Below are 27087 nucleotides of genomic sequence, written 5' to 3' on the forward strand. Positions count from 1 at the left end.
TTGACCTGTGAATCCTGGCTAGGGAGAAATAGCACCGTATAGTGGACAGTGATTCAGCACCATATGGTGGACAGTGATTCTGGCATCCAGGAGAACATTGCCCCAGCTTTGCAGGTTACCACCTACCTGGTGCTGTAACTGAGTCTTCAGAAGGCTGTTCTGCCATTCTGTCACACCAGCTGCTTCTGGATGGTGGGAAACATGGTGAATTCCATGAATATGGGCCCATTGCCAGATTTCATTTACTCTCATTGGAAGTGAGTTCTTTGATTAATAGCAGTATTGTGTGGAATACTGTAATGGTGTTTAAGGCACTCTGTAAATCTTTGGATTATAGTTTTGGCAGAAGTATTGTGTGTAGGGGAAACAAATCTGTATCCAGAATATTTATTCCAGTAAGAACCAACACCACACCTTCCATGATGGAAGCAGTCCAGTGTAATCAGCCTGCCACCAGCTGGCTTGCTGATCACCCCCTAGAATGGTGCCATAACAGCTCTTCAGCATTGGTCTCTTCTCGCAGATGGGATATTCAGCAGTGTCTCTAGCCAGGTTGGCTTTGGTGAGTGGAAGTCCATGTTGCTGAGCCCATGGATAACCTCCATCCCTGCCATGGCTACTTTTTATGAACCCATGAGTGATGACAGGGGTAGCTGGGGAAAGAGGCTGGCCTGTTTGCCTAATGTATATGTTTGCTGCTTCTTAAACTCCTTTATAATCCCTTTCATTTGTTCATAAGTCTTTCCTTCAGACTCTGATGTTTTTACTTCATATTCTTTTCCTGGGCCATTTACCTCTACCTCGTAAGAGCTGGTCACATTTATGTTTTTTACCACAGTCTATTCTCAAATATTTATTGAGCATCAACTGAGTGTCAGGTGTTCTTTGAGATATTGGGATTATTGATGATGATCTCTGCCCTCAGGGAACTTCGGTAAATTATTTGTTAAAATTATTAGATACTAAATAGTAAAATAATAAATTAATATGCTAGAAATTGACAGGTGCTGATGAAAAAAAAGTAGGGTAAGAGGAGCTGAGAATGCTGGGGGTTAGGGTGGTCAGTTTCTGTAGTTATATTTTTATATCAATCAGGATAGACTTCATTGAGAAGGTGATTCATGAGCGAGTAATCAAAGGCAATGAGGTAATTAACCGTGAGGGAATCTGAGGCATAGTGTTCTTCAGCCAGTATGTTCAAGGGTCAGCAGAGACCTGTGTCTGCAGCAGAATGAGCTAGGGGAAAATGGTAGGTTGGGAGGAGAAGTTAGTGAGGTAGTGGAGGACAGATTGTGAGTGGCTTTGAAGGCCACTAAAGGACTTTGGCCTTATTCTGGGTGAGATGGGAGCCAGTCAGGGTTTTGAACAGATCAACATGATCTGACCTATATTTCAAAAAGACTGTCTGCAATGTTGAGAATAGAATGTAGGCTGGAAGAATATTTAGGAAACTATCACATTAATCCAGGTAAGAGATTAGACCCAGGATGGTAATAATGAAGGTGTTTAGATTTTGGATATATGTTAAAGGTAAAGTCAACCTAATTTCCTAACATATTAGATATGGGTGTTAGAGAGCTTTCAGAGAAGAGGAGGAAGCAACAAAGAAACAGGAAAGGAATGACCAGTGAGACAGGAGGAAAACCAAGAAAAATATGATGGCCTGGAAAAAGAGGGTATTGAGCTCTAAGGAAGGGCAGATGTTTTCACAGGTAAAGTAAGATGAGGTCTGAGAATTGATTATTGATTTAGCAATGATGATTTCCACATCACTAAATCAGTTTTAGCATGCCTGAAAGTCATCATCTTCCCAAATGTTACAGGGTTTGCTATAACCCATCTATTTGCCAAACATTAGAATCCTTGGATCTCTGACTCCAAATTCCATGCATTTTCAACTATTCCAGGGAGTGGAAATCAACTTAAAAATGCTGGTAAGATTAAGTACAATTTTGCAAGACTATTTTAAGTTGTACTGAGCAGTTTGGGTTTTATTCTATGAATTATCGAAGGTTACAGGTAACATGATGAGGTTGAGGTTTAAAAAAAAAAGAAAGAAAGAAAGAGAACTCTGGGTTAGGAATGCCTCTAGAAAGAAAAAGGCCATTTGATACAAACAATAAGTCTCTTGAACGTGCCTACCTTAGTAATTTTTAGGGTTGGTGCTAAATTCCTTATTTTCTACTTGTCATTTCCCTTCGTTATTCAGTACTACAAGTTACAGGACGAAGTCTATTTACTTAAGTTAATGTTTAAATTATATCTACAGTGGTATTTTTATTTTAAAAAAGGGATAAAGTCTTTCCAGGTATTAAATAAAACTGTGCTGCTTCAGCAGTGATTTTAATGTTTGAATGACAATTGCTCAGGTTTATGGTTCTTTATTCTTTGAGGTGTTTAAGGATATTTCTAAAGCCTTTTTTGATCAGATGTTTTCTCTGTGACATGAAAAATACTTTGTTGAAAAATGTTTATATTTCTAAGCAGCTGTTTCATAACTTGTTGGAATATAGATCTCATTATGTCCAATTTCCACAGGTATCTTCTCTTAATGGATCTTCAAGACAGAAACGAAAAGCTCTTTTATAGTGTGCTAATGTCTGACATTGAGAAATTCATGCCTATTGTTTACACCCCCACTGTGGGTCTGGCTTGCCAGCAATATAGTTTAGCATTTCGGAAGCCAAGGTATGTAAACTTTGATTTTAAATACCCTTGTGTATTTATTTTTTTGTAAAGTTTTTGCAGTTATTAAAAAAATTGTTGAATGGAATTTAAGTTTGGAAAAACCTGAATCAAATTTCATTTAAAAGAACTTCAGATATAAATTATGTAAACACTAAAAAATATATTTTCTTTCTAGATTTAAGATCATAGAAAAGTATTACAAACCTATTTAGGTTTCCTTTTATAGACAATAACTGAGCTTGTGTTTTGTTTGGAAAGAAAGTAATTAATCATAATTAAGCTTGTCTTTGAGATGTTGATTAACACTATTATGTATACATTTTAGAAGTTAAAGCAAGGATTCCAAATTTTTCTGAAAATGAATATATTTTCTAAATTGAGGGTTGGCATTAAAGTAGCTTTTTTGTTGATTTTCCTTAAGCGAAATAGTAGTAGCCTTTAAAGATGTGTAAAATATAGAATACAGTTTTTCTAAATCCATCGCTTTACTTTATTAATTACATTACTTTAAATACTTTTGAAACAGGGAACAATTGAAATAAATATTAATACTTTTCACAGCAACAAGAAAAGCTCAAGCTGAATATATTTATGTTACAGTTCTGAATTTAAAGATAAAAAAGAAATGTTTATAAGTTTATACTGCAAATATAAAAGCCTATTAAAAGTACTTAGTTTTCAGAGTAAGAGTATTGAAAAGAGTATTTGAAAAGAGTATTTCAAAGGTAATATTTGAAAGTTAGATTGAATATGTGGATTTCCTATAGATATATTGATATAGTGGTAATATTTAGCACATTTGTGCCACATTACTCTGTATAAACAAAAGAATTAGCCGCATCATCCCTCTTATAAAGAAAATAATTAGATAAATATCTGTAGATGGTCTCTTAAATTACATTAATAGCACATATCTATATTGCATTTATAAAATAGTTTTATTAACAGTGAATAAGTATTTTATTCATAGAGCAAGAGTTACAATTTAGCTGGTAATTGTATTGTGAAGATAATTTTGGGGGGCATAGTATATTTATTTGTTAATCATACAAATAATACATACTCATTATTGAAAAAATGAGAAAATACGAATATACAGAAGGGAGAAATGCTTTAAGAATACCTAATGTCCTACCAGAAAACCCGTAAATACACACAAATACATACTGTTTCCTTATACAAGGGATCATACTATATAAGCTCTTCCTTCCCTGTCTTCTCTGAGTGACGTCATGAACATCTCCATGTTTATAAAGTATATTTCTACATAAAGAATCTTAGTAAAAAGGATGAGTGTATAACACTTGGCTGTTTTAAAATGTAATTTAAGCATATTTTTTGAAATTCTAATTTTTTGTGAGATCCTGAGAAATGCTAACAACTATTAGAGATGTAAAATAGTATAGCTCACAGTATTTGGGTTGAAGTTGACATAGAAGTCTTAATAGCAACAATTATTTTTTGAGCATTTACTATGCACTAGACGATTTTTTAAGGGCTTAGGATACATGTAAAATCTAAGAGCAGAAGAGATAGGGCGATAAAAAATAAGTGAATTGTCTGAAATGTTCAAGGGTAAAAAGTGTTAGAAAGAAAAACTAGAGCAGGAAAGAGGGATTTGGAGAGTCAATTTCTTTGTGGGGGACAGTTGCAATTTTAAAGTGCACAGAAAATGCTAGTGCAGGAGTGAGGGGGTGGTCAGGTAGATACAAAATGAACTGTGTGCAAGACAGGAGGACTGGTCAGTGCCAAGGCCCTAAAGGGGAACATGCCTGGGGACGAGAAGCAGCATAGAAGCCAGTGTGCTGGCAGTGTGAGAGAGGGGAGAGGAGTGGGGGAGGTCACCGATGGAAGATAAATGAGAAGGTACAAAACCTGGAGTTTCTTGTAGGTTAGAGAACGCTGGCTTTTACTATTAGTTAAACGGATAGAAGAATCAGATAGCTAGTTAGCTGGCTAGTGCAGTAAACCCAGTGAGAGAGGATGGTGTCTCAGATTAGGGCAGCATTGTAATTAGGGATAATGGAATTATTCTGGGTAGATAAAGAAAATCATGAGGATTTCCTGTTGGATTGGAGGCTCCCTGGAGCAGTGGTTAGAAGTATGGGCTCTGGAGTAGATTGCCCGTTTTCATGTACTTGATTTTGCTACTTGTTTGAGTCTTTAATAAATTATTGACCCTTTGTATATGCTTGTTTCCTCTATAACATGGGATTAAACTACAGCCCACCATCCTTTATCTACATATTTAAAATTTAAATATTAAGAAAAGTCTCCTTTGGGATAAAACCTGATCTGTCTGAACCCATTTGGTGGCAAGTGGAACTGAATTTATATATGGATATTTATAGTATTTATCTGACTTAGTGTCATCTGTTTTTCTTTAAAAGTGTTAATGTATTTAATTACATGGGGATTTGTAAAAAATAAATTGATACATAAAGGGAAAGGGAAGAGGTAGCATAACATTTGTAGCAAAATGCTCACAAATGTTGAATGTAGGTGGAGATACTCATCTTATTCATTCAACTTTTCCACAGTATTTGAAATTTCGGTAAAGAAATGCTTTACTGACAGAAAAAGTAAAGTTCCTAAAATTATTTCTATATGATCTCTTTATGGCAGCTTTTTTGTCATGTTGATTTTTAATGTGTATATCATGCTAAACTTTTGATGATTTTGAAATTCTTTAATAGAATAATTCTCCTGGCTTCTCCCATGACTATAAAAAAAGGAACCTACTTAAAAATGTGTTATGTGGCATATATATTTAGACATTGTATTTAATTGGAAAGGAAATTGTGATTCTGTTTGAATAATGATGGATCTTCAGACCATAGTTAGCATGTACACTATTTTTTAAAGCCAAAATTGGCAAATGTCTATTAAATCTTTCCTACTGCAACAGCAAGTATTCTAAGACATTCAGAAAATTAACAGGAGGATTATACCCCTTGTTATATTTACTTTGTGTATTTGGTGATAGTAATTAGGAACATAATAAGCGAAAGTTAGGGGATAATAGTCCAAGTACTGAGCTTAATACAACTGCAAAGAGATATAGCTTTGTGTGTGTGTGTGTGTGTATGTGTGTTTATTTTTATTTTATTTTTTTATTAACACATAATGTATTATTTGTTTCAGGGGTGCAGGTCTGCGATTCATCAGTCTTACACAATTCACAGCGCTCACCATAGCACATACCCTCCCCAATGTCCATCACCCAGCCACCCCATCCCTCTCATCCCCCTCCACTCCAGCAACCCTCAGTTTGTTTTCTCAGATTAAGAGTCTTTTATGGTTTGTCTCCTTCTCTGGTTTCATCTTGTTTCATTTTTCCCTCCTTTCCCTATGATTCTCTGTCTTGCTTCTCAAATTCCTCATTATCAGTGAGATCATATGATAATTGTCTTCCTCTGATTTACTTATTTTACTAAGCATAATACCCTCTAGTTCCATCCACGTCATTGCAAATGGCAAGATTTCATTTTTTTGTTGGGTGCATAATATTCCATTGTGTGTGTGTGTGTGTGTGTGTATATATATATATATATATATATATATATATATATATATATATACACCACATCTTTATCCACTCATTTGTTGATGGACATCTAGGCTCTTTCCATATTTTGCCTATTGTGGACATTACTCCTATAAACATTGGGGTGCATGTGCCCCTTTGGATCACTACATTTGTGTCTTTGGGGTAAATAACCAGTAGTGCAATTGCTGGATCATATCGTGGCTCTATTTTCAACTTTTTGAGGAACCTCCACACTGTTTTCCAGAGTGGCTGCACCAGCTTGCATTCCCACCAACAGTGTAGGAGGGTTCCCCTTTCTCCACAGCCTCGCAAACATCTGTCATTTCCTGACTTGTTAATTTTAGCCATTCTGACTGGTGTGAGGTGGTATCACATTGAGGTTTTAATTTGTATTTCCCTGATGCCAAGTGATGTTGAGCACTTTTTCATGTGTCTGTTGGCCTTTTGGATGTCTTCTTTGCAGAAATGTCTGTTCATGTCTTCTGCCCATTTCTTCATTGGATCATTTGTTCTTTGGGTGTTGAGTTTGATAAGTTCTTTATAGAGTTTGGATACTAGCCCTTTATCTGATGTCATTTGCAAATATCTTCTCCCATTCTGTCGGTTGTCTTTTGGTTTTGACTGTTTCCTTTGCTCTGCAAAAGCTTTTTATCCTAATGAAATCCCAATAGTTGATTTTTGCCCTTACTTCCCTTGCCTTTGGCAATGTTTCTAGGAAGAAGTTGCTGCGGCTGAGGTCGAAGAGGTTGCTGCCTGTGTTCTCCTCAAGGATTTTGATGGACTCTTGTCTCACATTTAGGTCTTTCATCCATTTGGAGTCTATTTTTGTGTGTGGTGTAAGGAAATGGTCCAGTTTCATTCTTCTGCATGGGGCTGTCCAATTTTCCCAACACCATTTGTTGAAGAGATATCTTTTTTCCATTGGACATTCTTTCCTGCTTTGTCAAAGATGAGTTGACCATAGAACTGAGGGTCCATTTCTGGGCTCTCTATTCTGTTCCATTGATCTATGTGTCTGTTTTGTGCCAGTACCATACTGTCTTGATGATTACAGCTTTGTAATAGAGCTTGAGGTCTGGAATTGTGATGCCACCAACTACTTTTCTTTTTCAACACTCGTCTGGCTATTCTGGGTCTTTTCTTGTTCCATACAAATTTTAGGATTATTTGTTCCATTTCTTTGAAAAAAGTGGATGGTATTTTGATAGGGATTGCATTAAAAATGTGTAGATTGCTCTAGGTAGCATAGACATTTTCACAATATTTGTTCCTCCAATCCATGAGCATGAAACGTTTTTCCATTTCTTTGTGTCTTCCTCAATTTCTTTCCTGAGTATTCTATAGTTTTCAGAGTACAGATCCTTTGCCTCTTTGGTTAGATTTATTCCTAGGTATCTTATGGTTTTGGGTGCAATTGTAAATGGGATCGACTCCTTAATTTCTCTTTCTTCTGTCTTGTTAGTGTATATAAATGCCACTGATTTCTGTGCATTGATTTTATATCCTGCCACTTTACTGAATTCTTGTATGAGTTCTAGCAGTTTTGGGGTGGAGTCTTTTGGGTTTTCCACATAAAGTATCATATCATCTGCAGAGGGTGAGAATCTGACTTCTTCTTTGCTGATTTGGATGCCTTTTATTTCTTTTTGTTGTCTGGTTGCTGAGGCTAGGACTTCTAGTACTATGTTGAACAGCAGTGGTGATAGTGGACATCCCTGCCATGTTCCTTACCTTAGGGGAAAAGCTCTCAGTTTTTCCCCATTGAGAATGATACTTGCTGTGGGTTTTTCATAGACCCTCCATCCCTACACCGTGAAGAGTTTTGATCAAGAAAGGATGCTGTACTTTGTTAAATGCTTTTTCTGCATCTATTGAGAGGATCATATGGTCCTTGTTCTTTCTTTTATTAATGTATTGAATCACATTGATTGATTTGTGGATGTTGAACCAACCTTGCATCCCAGGAATAAATCCCCACTTGGTTGTGGTGAATAATCCTTTCAAGGTACTGTTGGATCTTATTGGCTAGTATTTTGGTGAGACTTTTTGCATCCATGTTCATCAGGGTTATTGGTGTATAATTCTCTTTTTTGATGGGGTCTTTGTCTGGTTTTGAGATCAGGGTAACGCTGGCCTCATAAAATGAGTTTGGAAGTTTTCCTTCCATTTATATTTTTTGGAACAGTTTCAGAAGAATAGGTACTAATTCTTCTTTAAATGTTTGGTAGAATTCCCCTGGGAAGCCATCTGGCCGTGGGCTCTTGTTTGTTGGGAGATTTTTGATGACTGCTTCAATTTCCTTACTGGTTATGGGTCTGTTCAGGTTTTCTGTTACCTCCTGGTTCAGTTTTGTAGTTTATATGTTTCTAGGAATGCATCCGTTTCTTCCAGATTGTCTAATTTGCTGGCATATAGTTGCTCATAATATGTTCTTATAATTGTTTGTATTTCTTTGGTGTTGGTTGTGATCTCTCCTCTTTCATTCATGATTTTATTTATTTGGGTCCTTTCTCTTTTCTTTTTGATAAGTCTGGCCAGGGGTTTATCAATCTTATTAATTCTTTTCAAAGAACAAGCTCCTAGTTTTGTTGATCTGTTCTACTGTTCTTTTGGTTTCTATTTCATTGATTTCTGCTCTGATCTTTATTATTTCTCTCTCCTGCTGGGTTTTGGCTTTATTTGCTGTTCTTTCTCCAGCTCCTTTAGGTGTAGGGTTAGGTTGTGTATTTGAGACCTTTCTTGTTTCTTGAGAAAGGCTTGTATTGCTCTATACTTTCCTCTTAGGACCGCCTTTGCTGCATCCCAAAGATTTTGAACAGTTGTGTTTTCATTTTCATTTGTTTCCATGAATTTTTTTAGTTCTTCTTTAATTTCCTGTTTGACCCATTCATTCTTTAGTAGGATGCTCTTTAGCCTCCATGTATTGGAGTTCTTTCCGACTTTCCTCTTGTGACTGAGTTCTAGTTTCAAAGCACTGTGGTCTGAAAATATGCAGGGAATGATCCCAATCTTTTGGTACTGGTTGAGACCTGATTTGTGACCTAGGATGTGCTCTATTCTGGAGAATGTTCCATGGGCACTAGAGAAGAATGTGTATTTGTTGCTTTGGGATGGAATGTTCTGTATATATCTGTGAAGTCCATCTGGTCCAGCATATAGTTTAAAGCTTTTATTTCCTTATTGATCTTTTGCTTAGATGATCTGTCCATTTCAGTGAGGTTAGTGTTAAAGTCCCCTACTATTATTGTATTGTTGTTGATGTGTTTCTTTGCTTTTGTTATTAATTGTCTTATATAATTGGCTGCTCCCATGTTAGTGGCATAGATATTTACAATTGTTAGGTCTTCTTGTTGGATAGACCCTTTAAGTATGATATAGAGTCCTTCCTCATCTCTTATTACAGTCTTTGGTTTAAAATCTAATTTGTCTGATATAAGGATTGCCACCCCAGCTCTCTTTTGGTGTCCATTAGCATGGTAAATGGTTTTCCACTCCCTCACTTTAAATCTGGAGGTGTCTTTGGGTCTAAAATGAGTCTTGCAGACAGCATATCGATGGATCTTGTTTTTTATGGCATTCAGCCCATTTACATTCAGGGTAACTATTGAAAGATATGAATTTAGTGCCATTGTATTGCCTGTAAGGTGACTGTTACTGTATATTGTCCGTGTTCCTTTCTGGTCTGTGTTACTTTTAGGATCTCTCTTTGCTTAGAGGACCCCTTTCAATATTTCTTGTAGGGCTGGTTTCATGTTTACAAATTCCTTTAGTTTTTGTTTGTCCTGGAAGCTTTTTATCTCTCCTTCTATTTTCAATGACAGCCTAGCTGCATATAGTGTTCTTGGCTGCATATTTTTCTTGTTTAGTGCTCTGAATGTATCATGCCAGTCCTTTTTGGCTTGCCAGGTCTCTGTGGGTATGTCTGCTGCCAATCTAATGTTTCTACCATTATAAGTTACAGACCTCTTGTCCCGAGCTGCTTTCAGGATTTTCTCTTTGTCTCTGAGACTTGTAGCTTTACTCTTAGATGTTGGGGTGTTGACCTATTTTTATTTATTTTGAGGGGGGTTCTCTGTGCCTCCTGGATTTTGATGCCTGTTTCCTTCCCCAAATTAGGGAAGTTCTCTGCTATAATTTACTCCAGTATACCTTCTGCCCCTCTCTCTCCTTCTTCTGGGATCCCAATTATTCTAATATTGTTTCATCTTATGGTATCATTTATCTCTCGAATTCTTCCCTCGTGATCCAGCAGTTGTTTATCTTTTTCTCAGCTTCTTTATTCTCCATCATTTGGTCTTCTATATCACTAATTCTCTCTTCTCTCTTATTTATCCTAGCAGTTAGAGCCTCCATTTTTGATTGCACCTCATTAATAGCCAATAGCCTTTTTGATTTCGACTTGGTTAGATTTTAGTTCTTTTATTTCTCCAGAAAGGGATTCTCAGTATCTTCTATGCTTTTTTCAAGCCCAGCTAGTATCTTTATCATTGTCATTCTGAACTCTAGTTCTGACATCTTACTAATGTCCTTATTGATTAGGTCCCTGGTAGTCGATATTGCTTCTTGTTCTTTTTTTTGAGGTGAGTTTTTCCATCTTGTCATTTTGTCCAGAGAAGAATGGATGAATGAGAGAACAAAATGCTAAAAGGGTAACAACGACCCCAGAAAAATATACACTAAACAAATCAGAAGAGACCTGAAACTGGGGGAAAAGAAAACAAGAAAAAAATATGATCAGGCTGATGAACAGAACAGAGCCACATACTAGATTTTGGTGTATTTTGGTCTGGTAGAAGAAACTGCCTCCCAAAATTTTAACAAAAAAAAACCTTACATATATATACAAAAATAAGGGTAAATACAATGAATAGATGGAATATGACTGTAATGATGAAAGTTAAAAAAGATTTTAAAAAAGGAATTTATAAGATAAAAAGTTGGTTGAAAAAAGAAAGGAAAAAATTAAAATTAAAAAAGGGAGAATGTGATCAGGTGGGAAACTAGAACAAAGCCATACACTAGATTTAGGGTATATTTTGGTCTGTTAGAAGAATCTGTATCCCAAATTTTAAAGAAAGAAAAACTTATACATATACAAAAAATAAGGTTAAATACAATGAAGGGATAGGATATGACTGTAAAAATGAAAATTAAAGATTTTAAAAAATGAAATGATAAGATGGTTGAAAAAGGAAAGAAGAAAAAGTATAAAAAAAAGAAAATTCAAAAATTAACTTTGAAACACTAAGGAATCATGGGAAAAAAGCCATGAATTCTATGTGTATTCCCCTAGCGCTGGAGTTTTGCAGTTCTCATTGCTCGTTAAACTTGGTCTTGACTGGATGGTCTTGCTGATCTTCTGGGGGACGGTCCTGTTGCAGTGATTCTCAGATGTCTTTGCCGGAGGCGGAATTGCCCTGCCCTTGCGGGGGCCAGGCTAAGTAACGTGCTTGGGTTTGCTCTCGGTAGCTTTTATTCCCCGCAAGCTTTCTGGTCGGCCTTGGAGGACGAGAGTGAAAATGGCGACCTCCCAGTCTCTGGCCTCGGAGGAGCCCAGAACGGGGGCCCCACTCCTCATTGAGCCCCCAGAGAACAGCAGTCAATCACTCCTGTCTCCCTGGTCTCCGGCTACACTCCATGCTCACCTGGCCTGTAGACTGAGCATTTCTATCTCTGGCACATGACCCATTTGGCGTCTCCAAACCCAGCAGATTCCTGTGATGCACTCGTGCGCCGCCGCTTCTCCTGGGGGAGGAAGGGGAGTCTCCCCTATCTGCCACTTGTTGGGTCCCTGCTGGAAGCGTAGTGGCCCTACTGTTCCTGGATCACAGTTTATGGCAACCCTGAGCTGAGAGCCCACTCCTTGGCTGCGTCTTTGCAGCCGCCTTTCCTGCTCCCATACTTGGGAGCTCTGCTGCACTCAGTCACCCCTGGTCTTCCTGTGACCCTGAGAGTCCTGAGACCACACTGTCCCAGCAAGGGTTCCACTCCCCGCTTAGCCACTCCAGCGACATCCCTCAGTGGAGCAGACTTGCAAAAGTTCCGATTTTGTACTCTGCTGCTCTATCACCTTACGGAGCTGGCTGAGGAGGCTCCCTCCCGCCATGGTTTATCTTCCCATATTATCACCTCGGATTCACTTCGCACATCCAATCTTCCAGAAAGTGGTCGCTTTTCTGTCCATAGAATTGCTGCTATTCTTTTCTTTGATCTCCTGTTGAGTTTGTAGGTGTTCAGAATTGTTAACTATCTAGCTGAATTCCTGGGACCAAACGAAATGTAGGTCTCCTACTCCTCCGCCATCTTGCTCCTCCCTCTGGGTCCTTGGAAACGGCCAGACTGCACAGTCTGGCCGTTTCCAAGGACCCAGAGGGAGGTTCTCACAGGCCCAACCAAGAGGGTCCTTGACCTCATGGAGGATAAAAATCAAACTTGAGCCAAGAGGAGGTGAGAGCAGAATTTATTAAAGGTTTAGAGAGAGTGTTGATACTGACACAGCATCTGGGAGAGAAAGGAAGAAAGAGTAAGTCTTGTCTTTGCTTGGGGCCTGGGATTTTTACTGAGGATGGTGGTCTGGTGCATGTCTTCTCGGTAATCCTGGATCCAAGAATAGGATTTAGGCATTCTCCGTAAGTCACTTGTGCTCTTCAGCCAGGGGTCTTGTGGAGTCTGTGGTCTTAGAAAATGTTCATGATGACCCTGTCCAAGTAACTCCTTCAGTGTTCTCTATTGTGCTTGAAGACTCCAAAGAAATCATTAAATTCTTGACCTTTACGGGTAGAACATCTGTTCTGTGTTCTATACAGGGTGTGTAAGGGGGGTGCAGGGTAGGTCCCAGCAAGAGTGGAAGCAGGAAAAAGAGTGCATAAAGCAGTTTTTCATGGGATTCTTTTAGTTTCCCTATATCAATATGATATTTTTTTATGCTTAGATATTTATTTTTTATTTTGAATATGGCATTAAAATCTGACTAGGTATCCAAAATTAAGTTCTTATATGGATAACTCTTCCAGCATTTTTTTCCCCTAAGCTATGATGCTGGAGTATTCATTTATTGGTCTTGTGTGGAATTTCTTTTTTCTTTGCCATAGATACTCTGGATTTTTCAAGATGTTGCAGATAATGATTTTTAAGAATGTCAAGTTTGTTTGGATTATCTTGTTCCCATGTACCCATGACATTTTAATTCTTACAGAACTTCCAGTATTTAGTAGTGCAATATGCTTATGTCAGCACACCTAACTGTGGCTAATTTGTAGATAGAGGTGTGATTTTTTGGAGCTAGAGATGATTCTTGTATTTTTGCAGAATGCTGAGGTTACTGTGTTACTTAAATTACTTGTCTTCTGTAAAACTTTTTTAAAGAAACATTTTGTGCAAATTGATAATGCAGATATACATAAAGGACAACTAAAGCAGATTTATGTAATTTCTTTGGAAATATTTCTGTCTGTTATATTTTACACTACATTTTCCAAGAAACGTCTCTCTCTCTCTCATAAGCTCTGATTAGCTGCATATCATTTTACCATGCCTTTGGCAATTAATCATGTTGCTGTTTTTGGTATTTCTAATGCTCTGTCAAAGTATTCTTGGTCTGTTTTTATTTTACTTTTTTATTTTTTTACTGAGGTGTAACTGACATATAACATTGGTTTCAGGTACACAACAAAATGATTTGGTATTTGTGTATTGTGAAATGATCACCACAGTAAGTCTTGTTATAGCTGTCACCATGCATGGTAACAAGAAATTTTTTTTCTTGTGATGAGAACTTTTAAGATCTATTCTCTTAGCAATTTTCAAATGTGCATTTTTATTATATACAGCATTATTTATTATATGCAGTATTGTTAACTGTAGTCACCATGCTGTACATTATATCCCCATGACTTATTTATTTTATAACTGGAAATTTGTACCTTTCAACCTCTTCACCCATGTCACCTACTTCCCATCCCCCATGTTTGGCAATAACAATCTGCTCTGTGAGCTCAGTTTTTTGTTTTTTTTCTCCTTTTGGTCTCTCTTGTTGGCATTTTACTCTTTATTTAGTCCCAACTAGATTATAAGCATCTAGAGAAAAGGGATCGTATTTTAAAATTATTTCTGTATTTCCCATGCTTTTAAGCTTAGTGCCTGATTAGTGCTGAATTAATATATGTTATCTGCTATCTCATAGAAAGAGTAACTTAATACTAACTCTTTATCCACTCACATAAAAAAACATAAAGTACTGGTATGTTCTTTATTTCTCCTACTATTTAAGCATATTATTCTAAAAGGTAAGTTTTCATAAATAATTGATCTGAAAAAAATTGGACTCATACCAAGGAATCAGACTATGAGGAAGTAAAATTTTGATTACAGATAGAAAATACAGCTTTATTTTTGTTATTTTTTTATTTTAAAGATTTTGTTTGTTTATTTGAGATAGAGCAAGAGAGCGAGAGAGAGCAAGAGAGAGAGAGAGAACAAGCAAGGGGAGTGGTAGACAGAGGGAGAAGCAGGCTCCCCACTGAGCAGGAAGCCTGACTTAATCCCAGCATTCTGGGATCATGACCTGAGCTGAAGGCAGATACTTAACCAACTGAGCCACCCAGGCGCCCCAGAAAATACAACTTTAAACTCATGCTGTCCTCTTTTCAATTACTCATCTTGATTAAGTAGATCACTAATATGACTTTGGCAAGAAGAATGAGCTGATAAAACAATTTGATGATTTTTTTTTAAAAAAGGCATTTCAAAAGTTTGATCTGATTAGTACTGTTAATTGGTTTGCCAGAAGTTAAGGTGAAAAAAGCATTCAGTGCTAAAATTAATTGAAGAAAAGTTGAATTAACTGAAATTAAACAGGATTCTTTACTATAAGATTTCTTAGAATAATACCTATTTTGCAAGTTTTTGGAGGGTGGCATTAGATTTAATATAGATAATATACCTTGCATAATTCTTGGCACAAAGTAGGTGTTCCCAAGTAGTAGTTGTTACAACTGGTATTGTTATAACTTCCAGGTTTCTTGATGACCAAATGGACGATGGTATCATTCACTGAGTCTCAGAATAATGGAATATGTTTATAAGGGAGATAGAAAGTTCTTTTCAGGACAGTTGAGAGTTTTTGTTTTTTCTTTTTTTTTTTTTAGATTTTATTTATTTGCACGAGAGAGAGAGAGCATGAGCAGTGGGGAGGGGCCAAAGGAGAGGGAGAAACAGACTCCCTGCTGAGCAGGGAGCCCCATGCATGGCTTAACTTGATTGCAGGATCCTGAGATCATGACCTGAGCCAAAGGCAGATGCTTAACCGACAGCGACCCAGGCACCCCAGGACATGTTGAGTTTTAAATGTCTGTGCGACTTCCAAGTTGGGGAGTCTGGTAAGCAATTAAATGTATGGACCTGGGACTTAGTAGATAATATATTTGAAGCTCCTTATATTTAAACTCACGCATTATGTATGCTGCATAAATGGTACCTGTTTTGATTTTGACAATGACTAAGATTATCAACAAGACTAATGGGCAGAGAGTCAGTCAATAAGATGTTCTATTTTTTGTTTTATTTTTTCCAGAAAATTCTTAGAGAAATGAATAAAAGTAAATGTTGAGATAAACCAAAACAAAATACTAAAAGTTTTTCTACATTTATAGTTTATTTGTATGCATATTTCCTTCAGAATTCCAGAAAGGACTTAAGAGTTTTATTTAAATTGTGAGGACTAAGCTTTTATTACCCCAAGTGCAATTTTGTATGAGGATGAATACCTAGTGATATAGAAACAGTCATAACCATACCATGATTAGACCATGATTAGAAATGGAGATTGCTGGGGCACTTGGCTTAGTCAGCAGAGCATCTGACTCTGGATCTCAGGGTCATGGGTTTGAGCCCCCCTTTGGGTGTAGAGATTACTTAAAAAAAATAAATAAATAAAGGGTGGGCTCAGTCAGTTAAGCGTCTGACTCTTGATCTCAAGGTCGTGAGTTCAAGCCCCATGCTGGGTTCCACACTGGGCCTGGAGCCTACTAAATAAATAAATAAATAAATAAATAAATAAATAAATAAATAAATAAATAAGCAACTGACTGGAAAAAAAAAGAAATGGAGATTATTTACTCCATGGAAACATAATTTCTGCAGATGTGCCAGAAGTTCAGCAAATTTTGTAGTCTTATAGGGTGGAGTGTTGCTTTTGACATTTGGTCTGTGAAACAGCAGTAAGAAAAGCAGTTTAAAAGGAATCAATATAAAAAGAAACCTAGCCAAGGCTAAACACCACTTTAACCCAATAATATTCTCATTACATATTGCAGATTATAACTATAATAACTATTATTGAACAGTTTAGAATGGACACTTTCATATTCTTGTTTTTAAATTTTCTCATGTTAAATCTACCTGGTTTTAAACATAATCTATTTTTATGATGTATGATACAGGTGTATGATGGGAATTTCACTCTATTAAGCTATAAGTACTTCAATATCTCAGTAATTAATTATAAAAAGAGTTTAAGTTGCTTGTGGAAAAGGAATGTGGGTTCACAGCCAGTTTTAATTGCTGTAAAGAAAATGTTGAATCCTTGAAGGAAGGTTGTGGCATCTTTCAATAGTTTAATGCTGTCTAGTTGTTACTGGACTGTTATGATGTAAACAGTCAAGTGATGTAGCTTCCAGAGATTGATAGCTCTCTCCTGCTCTCCTCCATCACCTCACTCTCAGGTATAAAGGAGTTTCTGGGAACGAGTAAGAGCCGGTCCTACCATTCTGGGTAGTCCTGGATAGGACTGTTCTTGACTGGATTTGGCTTTCTTTAATTAAGCCACTTAGGACCCATTAGAAATATTTAGGAGACTTTTGAGAACCAGGGAATATTTTTGGCTTTAAGCTCTGGTTTAGTTTGTAATTTTTATTTTTTACTGTATTAGAATTTTCTATATTTCTAGAAACTCAAATAGTTGATGTTTAAGAGAGTAATTTTTTAATACTTCTAGAAAAGTGATCATTTTAATATTAGATGTTAAACTTTTTACCATTTACCTATAGTCATAAGCCTTTGATCTTAATTTATACTTATTTCAAAATATTCTTATGTTAATTGATAGGCCCACTATTTGCATCTACTCAACTCTAAAGTGTGAGAAAAAAGCACTATGTGTTAGACTTTTTTTTTTCCAAAGATATGAAACAAGTTAGGTGGAATGTCTGGACTAGTTCAAGTCTCTTACCTGTTACTTCAGTGATTTCTTAGAGATAATTTGCAAAAAGTTGTTTTTCATTTATTATGGAGATGTAGATGATGATTCCTAGAACTGGTAGTTCAAGTTAACTTTTTTTTTCTGAGCATACTAAACGCTATATTTATGAAAATTTATATGTGACTTGTGCTAAATAGAAGTGAGGTAGAATATCCTATATCTTAGTACTGGAAATTCAGAAGTAGTTTAAAATTCCAAACTTTATTCTTTCCTAAGTATTGCCATAATTAGGAAAAATTTGGAGAATGGAAAGAATGTAGGCATGATTCAAACATTAATTCTTCATATCAAGATCTAAAGATTGAGTGTATGCATAGACACATAAATCTGCTTAGCAAGGCAATGAAACTTATCTTTTACTGTAAAACCCTTGAAAGTGTAAAGTAACAGTTCATCAAGTCACTACATTCATATAGAGACTTTAAATGTGGAAAACTTGAATGGAAATGTAAGTTTAGGATCCAAAAATAACTCTGCTACAATCTGTGTGGTACATCCAGGTGTTTTGATTTAAATTTCCACACAACATACAAAGAATTAAGAAAAATTGCCAAGTCTTATGTCCAACAGTGTTTATGAAAACATATTAATTAGGGCATCATAATGTATTTTTAAGAGGGGTTATAAATCCCCATCTTTATTACTAAGAATAAAGTTTTTTTTTTTTTTTTTCACATGGAGGCAGTAGTTCATCACATACCCAGATCGCATCTGGAATATTGTGTTTAGTTTTGGATGCCATACTTTTCAGGGTTGTTGGCAAACAGAGAAGAGTGATCAAAGCAGTGACAGTTGTTGAAAACTTGCTATATGAGAAAGGGTTGGAGGAAATAGAAGTAGTTAGCCTAAAAGACAAGACTTGAAAGGGATATAGCTAAGTCTTCAGTTATTTGAAAGATTTTCGTGTGGAAAAATGTATAAACTTGTGTGGTATAGCCTCCAATACAGAGCTGAAATCAGAGGATGGACATTATTACAGAGGGAATAGATTTAATTGCAATGTAAAGGAAGATTGTCTGGTAATTGAACTCTCTGACATTGGAATAGACTTCCTCACTCTCCCTCATTGGAAATATTCACATGGTTTGGATAACCCATTGGTGATATACGTTATAAAAGAGATTCTTGCATTGAGTTGATTGTAAACTAGTTGAATTCTAAGGTCACTTTTAACTAGAAAATTCAGTGTGTTTATAAAAGCAGCCTACAGATGAATAATTCCAGGTGTTTGGAACATCTCACAACTAACTCAGGCCTCATTCAAATAACCCTGCTTTCTAATTCAGAAAGTTTTTTAGTTACAAATTTAATCACAATTTTAGGAATTATTAAAAGGAATATATTTTCAAATAAAAAAGATTTTATACAGATTTAAAGTGATTTGATGACACGTCTCATCAAAATTCCTACTCCCTCCCCCAAACACACAAACTACGTGTCAGTTTACACGGCTGTGTCCTGGCTACAATGTTTTGGTTTCAACATTTCTCTAGTTTTAATGGATAAAAAGTTTAGTGTTGACATTTTCTTACTTGATTAGATCCTTCTGATCTATTCTTTTCTGTAGTTTCTTTCAGATTATTTGTTTTTCTGTATATTCTTTTAAACTCTTGTATTTTTATATATATATTTTAACTTAGTTGCAATTTAGCTAGTAGAGACATTATTAGGAAGAATTTTCTTCAAAACAATGTTTCTACTTCCCCTACTGGCTCCCTCTGCCCAAATCAATAGTTGAAGAGAAATTGCCTGGTTAGAATTTGCTTGTATTACCCTTTCCAAAATTTCCTACGTGCCTCTAAGGTGTGCTTCTGAGATTTGAAGATTTGTTTTCATCAGTTTTCTTGACAAAATAAGCTATAATTATAATTTAAAAATTCTTTTATATACCTTAAAAATGTTGGCTATTATATGCCTAGGTAATTTTATAGTATAAAATATAAGTATTTAGGGGCGCCTGGGTGGCACAGTCAGTTGAGCATCCAATTCTTGGTTTTGGCTCAGGTCGTGATCTCAGGGTTGTGAGATCCACCTCACATCTGGCTCCGGGCTCAGTGTGGAGTCTGCTTGAGATTCTCTCTCCCTTTCCCTCTGCCCCTCCCACTTGTGCTCTCTTTCTCTCAAATAAATAAATAAATCTTTAAAAAATGTATATAACTATTTAAAGGCATAATTGAAATTATCAGTTTTAGCTCCATATATATATTTTACATCCACTGTAGTAAAATTTATAAAATATTTGATAGAATTCCAAATTAATTACCTATGAAAGTTATTGAATTCCACTTTTTTCTAAGAAATTTCTCATTTACCAATATAAGTCCTACTCTTAATATGATTGTCTCATGGCTGAATGAATGACATTTGTAATAATTTAGAGGCTATCATATTTTACAAAAATAGTGTTACCTTGTGAAGTAAAACATTTTCACTATGAAATGAGGTAATATTTTATGTTATTATTTTTTTGAGGTAATTTATTTTAAAAGCTGAAAATGTTGTAAGTATATTATTTCTCTCATGGAAGAAGTTAATTTTTATTGACAGTGTACCAAATAAATGCCATCTGTCTGTTGAATTCAGTGTTACCTTAGGATTCTTTCCAGTATTTTCTACCATGGAAAGTACTTTGGATTTTAACTATCAGAACAATATCTATTAATTTCTACTTAATTGGTATGCTCATACTAATTTTAAAATGAATAAATGAATAATAGCTTACCTAAAATTATTTTTATGTACATTTTCATTTCATGTTTATTTGGAAACTGGTTGAGTTGTGGTATATGGTGGTGGGGTCATTCATGTTTGGTAATTGTTGATTTTTTTTAATCCACTCATTCTGTAATTGAAAACAATCATTCCAAGGAAACTCAGTGATCACCCTGGTTGTAAGTACCAGAGCTGGGACTTGAATTTATGTTTTCTACCTTTTAGACCTCTGTATTAGAGCTTTCCAGAGGAAGGGGATCAGTGTGTGTGTGTGTGTGTGTGTGATCAGTGAGTGTGTGTGTGTGTGAGATCACTGTGTGTGTGTGTGTGTGTGTGTGTGTGTGTGTGTGTGTGTGTGTGTGTGTAGAGATTTATTTAAGGAATTGGCTCACACAGTTGTAGGGGCTGGCAAGTCCAAAATCTGCAGGGTAGGCTGACAGGCTGGAGACCCAAGGAAGAGCTGATGCTGCAGTCAAATCCAAAAGTAGTCTGCTGGAAGAATTCCCTCTTCCTTGGGAGGAGTCAGTCTTTTCTGATAAAGCCTTCAACTTATTGGATGAGGCCTATCCACATGGAGAGTAATCTAATCTACTTTACTCAAAGTCTACTGACATAAGTGTTAATCTCACTTACAAATTACCTTCATACACACACACACACACACACACACACACACACACACACACACACACACACAAATTACCTTCACAGAAACATATAGTGTTTGACCAAATTTCTGGATACCATGCTTAGCCAAACTGACATAGAAAATTAACCATCACATCCTCTCAGACCAGTGTTGGGTCTTTTTTATCTCTGATTGATTATGTTTTTCTACCTGGGGTCTGAGCTGTTCAGAGAAGCTGCACTCTTATCATGTAGTTTCTTAGACTTTTCCTCATTGACTAGTATGTGTTGTGATTTTCAAAAGCTAAAATTATATATTATGTTTGTTAATTAAGATTATTCTCTCAAATATGATAGTGTTTACATGCAAAGAATTTCATATCTTGCTTTCTAGAAGAGTTTAATCCTAATAGATAGTTCATGTGACTATTGTTGAAATATGGTTTTTCTTTAAAAAGTTTCTAGCACTAATTGAATTAATGACAGTAATTTAAGGTTTAAACCTAGTTTTAGAAATTGCCAAATAACATTGTTGATCACTCAGTTCTTCCAAAAGGTTCTTGCTATGTTTTCTTCCCCAACTTTGCCACCTTTTCAAAATCTTTTTGCTGATTCTCTGTGCTCGTTGTTTCTCCTCTCCTTCCTTTCTTTGACAGAAATGTAGAGAGGGTGCACTGCATGCCAGACACTTTACTAATGGGAGTACAGATAAATAAAAGATATATTTCCTGCCTTTATGAAACTTACAGGTAATATTCAAGTGAACAAAGAAATACATGCACACAGCTTGTATTGTGAAGGATATGAACAGAAGGCGGTGATAAAGAATACCAAGGGAATTTCCTTTCATGGTGTATTCAGGGATGTGTTTGAAGAGACAGTATGTAAGCTGACACCTGAAGGGTAAGGAGTTGGCTTGTGAAAACCAGGAAAAAAGCAAGCATTTGAGGCTGAGGAAGCAGCATGTTCAGAAGGTCTGAAAGTGAAGAGGGTGGTTGGAGATGAGGTTCAAAGAAGGCAGGAGTCCCTTGCAGGGCCTCATGGGGCATGGTAGAGTTTCATTGTTATTCTTCATCCATTTGGGAAGCCATTGAAGTATTTGCAGCAGAGGAATAATAGCATTCTATTACAGTTTTAAAAGATTACCTGCTGCTATGTGGATAAATGATTAGAAATGAGGGGCTAGAATGGAAATAGGAAGACCAATAAGAAGACTGTTGTGATATTGGCTCTCCTTCCATCAATCCTCATCGCTTTGAGTGGACTTGATCCTCTTAGGATATGGAGCAAGGAAATCAAGCAAGTCCCTTAGTCCTGCAGTGATGGCTGTAAGGAGGTGAGGTGATGTGGACATATAACACATAGCGTATTTAACTGCCCCTAAAAACATTAGCAGGAGATAAGAAGATCTGCTGTACGTAAGAATTTCTCAAGCATGCAGGCCTAGTACAGTTCATTTACTACCCAAGTCAATACTCTTATGATCTTGTCCTTTGTCCACTGCACAAATCCATCCTGAACCAACCCTTTTCCCTCCAGGAAGAATAGTTAGACTGTGTTTTATGCTGCCATAAAATACTATTCATTGCATTTCTGTGCATCTATTTTTAAAATTAAAATAATATTAATGTGGGGGTGGAGTTCTATAACCCTGCCTGCACGATTCAGTCTCAGCTGGCCCTTCTACTCCACAGTGTTTAACCCCAGCTGTGTTCTTGGCTCATCTCACTCTTGTGGTTGTAAGAATGTAAACACTCTGCAGCTTTATCCTCCTTCTCTCATATATTCTTCCCCATGTCCCCTGTGAATTCATTGTATAACATTTTATTTCCATGATCTAAACCTAATCCATTTCCCGTCTTTAATCTATTTCCTTCGGCATCTGTACAGCTAAGTACAGTGATCCATTCCACCCGCTGAAATGTCAGTGCTCTCTAACGTTTTCTCCTTGGTCCTGTTACTCCTTAGCTTAGTCTCCTAGTCCCCGCGTTTCTCAGCATTGTAAGTTGCAACACCACCCGCTCGGTCACCTAAACCAGACACCTCAGAGATGGTCAGGAGTTCTTCCCCTTTCCTTTCCCTTTTTGAGCCTTGCCAGTTTTACCTCTTTTTTTTTTTTTTTAAAGATTTTATTTATTTATTAGACAGCGAGTGAGAGAGAAACAGCACGAGAGAGGGGAGGGTCAGAGGAAGAAGCAGACGCCCCGCCGGAGCCGGGAGCCCGATGCGGGACTCGATCCCGGGACTCCAGGATCATGACCTGAGCCAAAGGCAGTCGCTTAACGACTGAGCCACCCAGGCGCCCGCCAGTTTTACCTCTTAATTATCTACCGAATCTCTCTTGTCCATTCAATCCTATTGCCACTCCTTTAGATGAGGCTCTTCTCAGAGTGAGTTTTCAAAAAGGGATGTCTAATTATGTCACTTTCTTGACTAAACTCATTGAATGACTCCCCATTTTTACTACCATAAAATCCAAACTCCTTAGCATGGCTTTCAAGGGTTTTTGTAATCTGGCTCCTTTGCCTACCTCTCTGTCTTCATTGTTGCCCCTTTCCTGTTCTTCACACCCAGCTCCCCACCTCAAGTCAAGCATCTCCCAAGCCCCTGGGCGGGTGCTTTCACACTGACATATAGCAACTGACTCTTTTCTGTTTATCTGTCTTTTGACCATTTTTTTCTTAAGAGTAGCAACCATACCCTTTACCTCTATCCCTAAGCCTAGCAGAGCTTAGCACAGTCTTTGTTGAGTGCATAAGTGGGCAAGAGAGTGAATAAATATACCCAGCTTGTAGTGCGGTTTGGACCTGAAGAGGCTTGGTGTAAATCTCTTTATTGCTTCTTATTAACTATGTGATCTTGGGTCTGTAACATAAACTCCCTAATCTGTAGTTTCCTCATCTGTAAAATGAATATTGTGATTATATTTAAATAAGATGATCTTTTTAAAACCTATTTGACAGGAAGTATATAGCAGAAATTAAAAACTGATTTATCTGAAGTTCAGATGTATCTACAGTTCTCAAGTATCTTATGAGGCAAAATTTCTTTTTCTAAGTCATGAAACTTGGTTTAACACTGACTACAATAGCTATAAATGGAATATATCTAGTTTCATTATAAAATGGATTTAGATAAATGTAAGAATAGAAAAGCATGGGTATCATGTGAATCATCAACCCAAATTATTTTTAGGATTAGAAGATTTCAGAATAACTATATGCAAATACAAGTTATATATTATAAATATAATTAAGGAAGATATTTCTAAGACACTAGCAAGTAAAGACTTATAAAAAAATTACCAAGAACATGTTTTTATGAGTATTCATAGAGCACAAAGGAAGTTTGTATGTTATTCAGATTCATGATCAGTATACTTACATTAGGGGTACACCCAAGGAAATACAAATATTTCGTCTTTCAGATTCAGATCATGAATCTGAAAGTTATTCAGATTCATGATCAGTATACTTACATTAGGGGTACACCCAAGGAAATACAAATATTTCTGAAAGCAGATGGAAAGTGTTAAGTCTAAGCAATAATTGATAGTATATAGTTTCTCAAGGAAGTCCTCACTCAGAAAAAATCTATTTAATATTTAAGAGTTCTCTTTTTTTAACTTAAGGTGAGCTCACTAATTTTTCCAGTAAGATACATGAGATACTGATGTCACATACTTCTTTTTGCAAAGATTGTTTCTCTACCAAATTTAGCTTCTAATTTATTATTTTGCATTTATAAGACATTCCTAACATGTGACTGTTAAAGTTTTGGATGTGGCAGTGTGGTTTCTTTTTCTTTTATTACTCTCCATTATTTCTCATGTAGCAAATAGAGCACAAATTTCACTAAATAATGTGAAATGTACTAATAAAATTTATTTTATTAGTAACATAAGTAAGGAAGTAATTTGAACACTGTGTGTATATTAAAGTATGTAACTCACTAACATGAGCGATACCAAAGAGTATATATATAGAACAGCTTTCTTCTTTTATTTGGAATGAGATACATTCCTCTAAAAAAAAAATACAAAATAATCTCAGAGGACAATCTTTTTCACTCCTTACCAAGAGAGAACCACCAATGACTATGGTGGGAAGAATTCCTTGTGGTTGGAAAACAGATGAATATGTTGCTGGAAGTCTCATTTATGTATTAAAAGCTACTTAAAAGAAACTTTTTAAAAAAGATTTTATTTATTTGATTTTTATTTGATTTATTTATATTGATTTTATTTATTTATTTGAGAGAGAGAGACAGAGAGCACAAATGGTGAGGAGAGGGAGTGGGAGAGGGAGGAACATGCTCGCCGCCGAGCAGGGAGCCTGACACGGGACTCGATCTCAGGACCCCGGGATCATGACCTGAGCTGAAGGCAGACGCTTAACCGACTGAGCCACCCAGGTGCTCCCCTGGCAAGAAACTTTTTTTTATATGAAGGATTTCCGTTGTCCAAGTATCTGCTAACTGCCACCTTGAATTTGTATAAAACCTTCCCTCTACTTGTATGCCCCCAATCAGTAGAAAAATAATTACCAGGTAGAGAATATACCTCCTGGTTTGATATTTTAACAACACAGCAAACTTCTCAGTGAAGTGTATTTTTGATTTATTCAACCTGATTTGAAGGTATTCATAACATTATGTTTTTATTAGGGTCCATATGAGAAAGAAATGCCAAATAGAGAAGATTCTTCTATATCTTTTTAGTAAAACTTCTGATGGAAACAATGTCTAACATATTGTTCAATGTCCTTTATATAAAGACCATTTGATAAATTCCTCTCAGAATTGAAGAAATGCTTTTCCCCCTTCCCAGATGCCATGGTATACTTCCTTTAATTAGACTTGAGAAACTAACTCCCTTTTCACACTTGGGCTTTGGCTATATTTTGCACTCAATTGCAGTAGGGTTTTTTAGACCATTTTCTTTTTCCTGTCTCCCCTCCCCCTCATTATGTTCTCTTTAATGAGTATGTCTTGCAAACCCAGGTTTTAAATAATCATTAGCCCCCAAGTGAAAAGCTAAGTGAAAAGCCCATGTCCTCTATTAAAAAAAATTTTTTTAAAGGCATCTTATTAGGATTTCACATCTTCTCTCTCCTCCAGGGTGAGTGGTTTCCTGCAGCTCAGGGAAAACAGACTAAAGCTTGCCAGTCTCTTGGATCTCTGTGCTCACTGTCACTTTTCTACAAGGAGTTAATGGTTTTCCTGAATCTATAACTTGTGTTGGTTACTGCCTCAAACCTTTATTAATTTAGTGAAAACATTGATCAGTTTCTTCTTTCTGTTTTCTGTTAGTTTAAAATGAAAAACAAAAGGCCAGAAATGAAAACCATCATTCTAGCCTTTGTTTTAATGTGTTCTAAGCACCAGTCCCTTTGGTTTCCCAGCTGTGAACGTGGGACAGTATTAATTAACTATTAATTAGCAAGGTCTTGAGAGAGCTCGATGGCTGAGATCCCAAAGGCTTCCTACATTTTTCTTTCAACTAATTCTTCATCAACCTGTTCCCTTCTCCCTTTTAAACTAATTTGTTAAATATTGGGGAGCTTAAAAGATTAAATTCTTTTGATTACCAATATACTGCCAGATATTAGTATAAATTTAAAATTTCTCAAGCATGCTTGAGAGTAACTGTGGTAATTTCACCAATGCCAAAAGATTTTCTTTCCTTTTCTGAAGGGGCATGCTTGATAGAAACTTAATTTTTTTCCTGATACTTCAGGTCATGTTATAAGTGGGCCACTGTATAACTACATCATAGGGAGGATTCTGCAGCTATTCACAATGTGTGGGTAACATAAATCCTTAATAAGAACAATCTAGAAATAGTAAAAAGTGACTTTCAAAATTCATATATTTCATCTTAAAAACAATGAAAACTCTATTTCTTGGATTCTAAGTCATTGTTAATCCCTATCAAGGTACATTTTCTTGGTTTGCCACTTGTTTAAGAATTTTGCTCAATTCTGTTGCCGGTCATATTCAGGAATAAATATTACTTAACACTGAACTTTTAGGGAACTAAGGTGGGATCTCTGTCAACATCTGTGAAAATTCCAACAGCACTGAATTACTGTGTGTCAGTGATCATCTTACTATTTTGCTTGCAGACCCCTTAAGAGAATTTTGAAAAATTTTACCCTTGCCCTTCTTAACTTGATATCTAAAAACTTATATCATAACTTTGAATAGTTGCAAGGAATGTAGTTTCTAGCATATTTTGATTATTAACAAATAA

At 36.2% G+C, this 27087-nt stretch overlaps 1 protein-coding gene across 1 annotated transcript in view; it reads left to right on the forward strand.

Annotated features, from left to right (window-relative positions):
* The window catches only part of ME1 (malic enzyme 1), a 192920-nt gene that overhangs the window by 29794 nt on the left and 136039 nt on the right, over positions 1 to 27087 (forward strand). The window contains exon 3 of the mRNA XM_027602107.2: positions 2539 to 2688. Coding sequence (XP_027457908.1) covers positions 2539 to 2688 — 150 coding nt within the window. The remainder of the gene's footprint in view (positions 1 to 2538; positions 2689 to 27087) is intronic.

Source organism: Zalophus californianus, chromosome 7 (genome assembly GCF_009762305.2).
Source record: "Zalophus californianus isolate mZalCal1 chromosome 7, mZalCal1.pri.v2, whole genome shotgun sequence".
NCBI classification, from domain to species: Eukaryota; Metazoa; Chordata; class Mammalia; order Carnivora; family Otariidae; genus Zalophus; species Zalophus californianus.